Source organism: Pundamilia nyererei, unplaced genomic scaffold (assembly GCF_000239375.1).
Source record: "Pundamilia nyererei isolate P.nyererei 1_Seehausen unplaced genomic scaffold, PunNye1.0 scaffold00053, whole genome shotgun sequence".
NCBI lineage: Eukaryota > Metazoa > Chordata > Actinopteri > Cichliformes > Cichlidae > Pundamilia > Pundamilia nyererei.
In genome coordinates this window covers 1,279,438-1,284,119 of record NW_005187454.1, presented here as the reverse complement: position 1 = coordinate 1,284,119, position 4,682 = coordinate 1,279,438, and the positions used below count along the sequence as shown (strand labels likewise).

Genomic DNA, 4,682 nt, shown 5'->3' with positions numbered 1-4,682 from the left:
AACCCTGGGTCAACGACCCAGGCATCCTAACAATCTGTAAGAATCATAGTTTCTACGTAATACGGCTTTTTCTCCGTTTTGACCAATAAATCATTTAGTAGGGAAATGGCATGAAGATTTTATACAGATCACACCGAATTTTGACTTTTATTTAAAAAAAAAAGGGGGGGGGGGGACATAACCGCACACTTCCATGATGAGACGCTGTCATGCAGTTTTCAAAGACGTTTTAGCGCTAAAGTTTGCATTTGGAACAGTGCATAATTTTATGTGTAATGCGAAAAAGGAAAATGTGTCCGAAGTTTAAAATGTTACTCACCGTCCAATCTCTGAACAATTCCAGGAGTCTGCGGCCACAGCAGCTTTTGAGAAAGGGCAATTAGCACTGGTGTCCTTACACTCACTTCTACCCTTCCAATACCCATAATAATCAGCTAGTAGACCAGCTACTAGAGCACCTACAATTAGACCAACTACAAATAAGCCAACTGCTACTAATACGCGGAGAACTTTGGCCAGGCGTTTTCGTTTTGCTCTCGTTTTTGCGCTCTCAACGTCCTCGTCCTTAATGTCCTCGTTGGGGGGACACATAGGAGACGTATTTGCCCCCACAACGTCCTCGTCCTCAATGTCCTCGTTGGGGGGACACATAGGAGACGTATTTGCCTCTTCCACATGCTCGGTTGACTCAGGCATCGCTGCTTTCTTCTCTGCGTAACCGTCGGTTATTCACTTCCTCCGAAAGTTAACCGCTTGTTGATTTCCCAGACAGCACAGCGATGTATTGCGCACATATATCCGCTGTGTGGGTACTGATAGGCACAACGCAACGGAGACGTGTGTTTGTGGTAAGCAGAGGTAGCTGCTCCCGGTGTGTAGGACGTTTTGTCAGAACACCGGTAGCCCTGATGTTTTTTGCTCATCTCTGCAAGACACTGGGTGGACTTTTCTTACCTCAGCCTTTTCCTCCATGTGCTTGATCCCACCGGGGATAGTGTGCACGTCGTTGTCCCACTGCAAATGGATCGAATAACATCGACGGCTCTCATCGCTGCTTTATCGACCTCCTACTGTTCGCTGTTCATGAGCCACGCACTGGTCTTCCTCACCCAAACCATAAATACTTTGCATCAAGATTGTGACTTTTAGTCTCTGGTCAGTGATGTTGGTTCACTGACCAGAGTGGGTGGTGAAGTGGTAAATTATGATCTTCAGTTGGACTAATATTAAGTGCAGCTGAATGTTCGGGTATCTGTCAGCACTGCTCAAATATGAAGAAATATATTTGGTCTAAAACTGAAATAAAAATTCAAGTGCGAAAATGCAGTTATCTGCAATTTAAAACTAAACTTGAGGTTAAATAAAAACTGAAACAATATTTTGTATTTAAATTGAAACCTATGTGAACTGTATTTAGTTTAAATGTACTTTGTTAGCTTCAGATTTGGACAAATTTGTCAACACAACCATCATCAGTAGCGGTTTTAGATACGGGCGGTTGCCCGGGGCGGCATCGTGGTGGGGAGCGGAAAAAAAAAAAAATGCTCGTACTCATGCTGCCCCGACGTCATGCCAGCGCATATGGGGAATGGTACAGGCACCGATCGGTTTTCTATCACCCATTTGCTGGGAGTAAGGGCGCCCTCCGTTTGCGAGGTGCGCCTGCTGCTTGCGGCACAGGGAGGAGAGGGCGGGGCTGCGGGGGATTCTCTGGCTGGCTGGAGCAGCGTCTAATAACCAACTCGCAAAATAAAACAAAATAAAAACAAAACGAAAACACCAGACATCATGATGACTTGTAATTTGAACCGACGTTTTTCGAAATTCTATACGCGAAAAGTGAGCGCGAGAGCCCTCGCTACTGAAGTGAAAGTAAACTTTGTCATCTCCGCTACAGTCCAGGATATAGAGAGACGAGACGAGGCTCCAGTTACAGCAGTGCAAGTAAACAACCAATAAAAATAAGAAGAGTAAGAAAATAAATATACACTTTAGGACCAGGAGTAAAGGGATCAATAACAATTTAAAATTTATAATTTACAGTTTGATGATTTAAAATCTCACACACAACCTGTAAATCCAAGCCCATTATCTACTCATGATTTGAATCCTGGGTTGTGCGAAATCCCAGAAATAAACCCTAGACAAAGTGAATCTGTGAACTAAGGTGTAGGTCTGTTAGGTTATGTTGTGGTGATCCTCGGGTTGGGGGATGGGTGTTCATACTGGAGTGCAACATTAAAACCAATGGAAGATGGACAGGAAAAGTTCAAAGTCATGGGGTGCAAAAGATACAAGTAAGCAGATGTGTGATTGGATCATGGCAGGTCATCCTGAAACAATCAGAATCAGAATCAGAATACTTTATTAATCCCTAAGGAAATTATGTAGGTTACAGTTGCTCCAAGAAGAAATTGTGAAAATAGCAACAGTAACAGACTAAACTCCAAACAATACATTATGTTACAGATTTTACACATGTAAGAAATAGCACTATTATATACAGACCACTCAATTATAAATATCAAGAATTAACAGAGGTGATTTTAAATAAATATCAAGAACATTGGCAAGAATATTCCATGAAAGAGCACGTGTAAAAAGGGGTGTGACTGTTGCAGTGTTTACAGTGTATTAGATGGAGGAGTTGTACAGGGAGCCACAGGCAGGAATGATTTCCTGTGTCGGTCAGTGGTGCTTTTTGGTAATCTCAGTCTCTCACTGAACGAGCTCATGTGACTATCAGCAGGTCATGGAGTGGGTGGGAGTTATTATCCATGATTGTCCTTATCTTGGACAACATCTGCCTCTCAGACACCACCCTAACGGAGTCCAGCTCCACCCCCACAACATGTGGATCAGTTTATTTAGTCTGTTGGCATCTGTGACCCTCAACCTGCTGCCCCCGAATGCAACAGCATAGAGGATGGCACTGACTACGACACAAATACAACAAGATAACATTAATTAGTAGGCATAGTGAAAACTTGCCTACTAATTGTAGATTCAGTGTCTACTGTTTACTATCATAAACAGTAGACACTGAATCTTTTGGACTGTGTTCAGCACAATATTAATTAGTCATTGTGAATTGTTGATTTGTCCGATTCTCATTGTATGACGAATTGTGTTGGCTGTTTGTTAGTCATTTACAAACTATGCATACTGTCACTCTGGGGAGTGTTCGCCCAGGGCGCCAAACAGGCTAGGACCGTCACTGGGGCTAAATAACTATTTATCTGCATCACATTTTAAGAGATCTGGAATAAGCAGGACTTTATCATTGACAAGTGATATTTACAACGATACAAGTAATCTTTTTTTTCCCACTGTCGGTCGCCCTGTGTCTTTTATCCTAAAAGCCCAGGTCCTGTACCAGAGACCTGGTTCAGTGTCTGCATATCGTCACTGTTTGTAGGACTGGAGTCTTCTCTACAGAGATCTCAGATGTCATTTCTGGGGTCACACAGCCTGCACCTGGGGTCTTGCCTGCAGTGGTAGACCCCAGCCGCTACTGATCTTGTGCTTAGGCGTGTTCCCGTGCTCCATGATGCATGTCTATACAGGCTAAGCCTACGCTGGAAGCCACTGAGGTGTTCGTTAACGGGGGTGACGCGATATCACTGGTATGCATGCATTCATTAAACAGCCCAATAACTCCAGTTCAGTTTCAGTTTTATTTGTCATATGCAAGTTAGCACAGGGTCAACATTGCAATGAAATGTATTTGAGGAGCAGCAGACAGTCACTCGGCAGTACGTAAAAAAACTGTAAGAGCAAAATGTTTAGAAAATACAGTAGTACTTATCTTGTTCATGTTTATCTATTTTAACATAACAGCGCAGCGGTCACAAACTGTTTGTCTTCTTCCGACTAACAACACACCTGACGCCCATTGAGTGCGTCCACCTTAAATACCTTTACATAAACCTACCATACAGAAAACAGAAACAGGGGACCTCTAGCGGCAACATAGGGTATTAACCCAAAAAACTTTCATCAAAAATGGTAAAGAACATGGTAAAGAAACTTGTCTAGATGTCAGTGGCTTCTATCACCTGCTTTGGCCAGCTTATTCTCTCAGAAGGGACAAAAGCCTGTCAGCAACATCCCTTAGATCCCCGAGACACACAAACCCTCCTGCCACGGTAAGGTAGCTATTCATCGATTATTTTTCTAATAATGAGAAAACTAATAATAATAAATAATAATACATAGAAAACAAATAATAATAAAACAGTAAAACACAGACAATATATCAAATGTTTAAAATGTGACATTTTACTATTTTATCAAAAATATCAATTCATTTTGACTTTGATGGCAGGAGCAAACATGCTAGGTCGGGGCAACAAAATGTTTAAATAATAAGTGGAACTAAAAACAAACAGCTGGAGGAACATTTAAAAGTTAAGATAATTTGCAACAAGTCAGTAACATGATTGCACATAAAAAGAGCAACTTAGAGAGGCAGAGTTTCTCAGAAGTAATGCCGGACAGGGGGTCACCAATCTGCAAAAACATATTATGGATCAATTTCAAAATAATGTTTATTAGTTTAAAACTGTGAAAACTTTGTGTATATCTCATCATGTACAGCACATCACCAAAAGACTCACAGAATATGTGTGCAAAGGACAACACTAAAAGTCAATATTGGATGCCTCACAGAATATTTCAAT

General features: G+C 41.6%; 1 protein-coding gene across 1 annotated transcript in view; it reads right to left on the bottom strand.

Moving 5' to 3' along the window:
- The window catches only part of LOC102214511 (gamma-glutamyltransferase 5-like), an 11,816-nt gene extending 10,886 nt beyond the window's left edge, over nucleotides 1–930 (bottom strand). Inside the window, exon 1 of the mRNA XM_005733658.1 lies at nucleotides 320–930. Coding sequence (XP_005733715.1) covers nucleotides 320–696 — 377 coding nt within the window. The 5' untranslated portion in view covers nucleotides 697–930. The remainder of the gene's footprint in view (nucleotides 1–319) is intronic.
- Nucleotides 931–4,682: the final 3,752 nt, after the last annotated feature.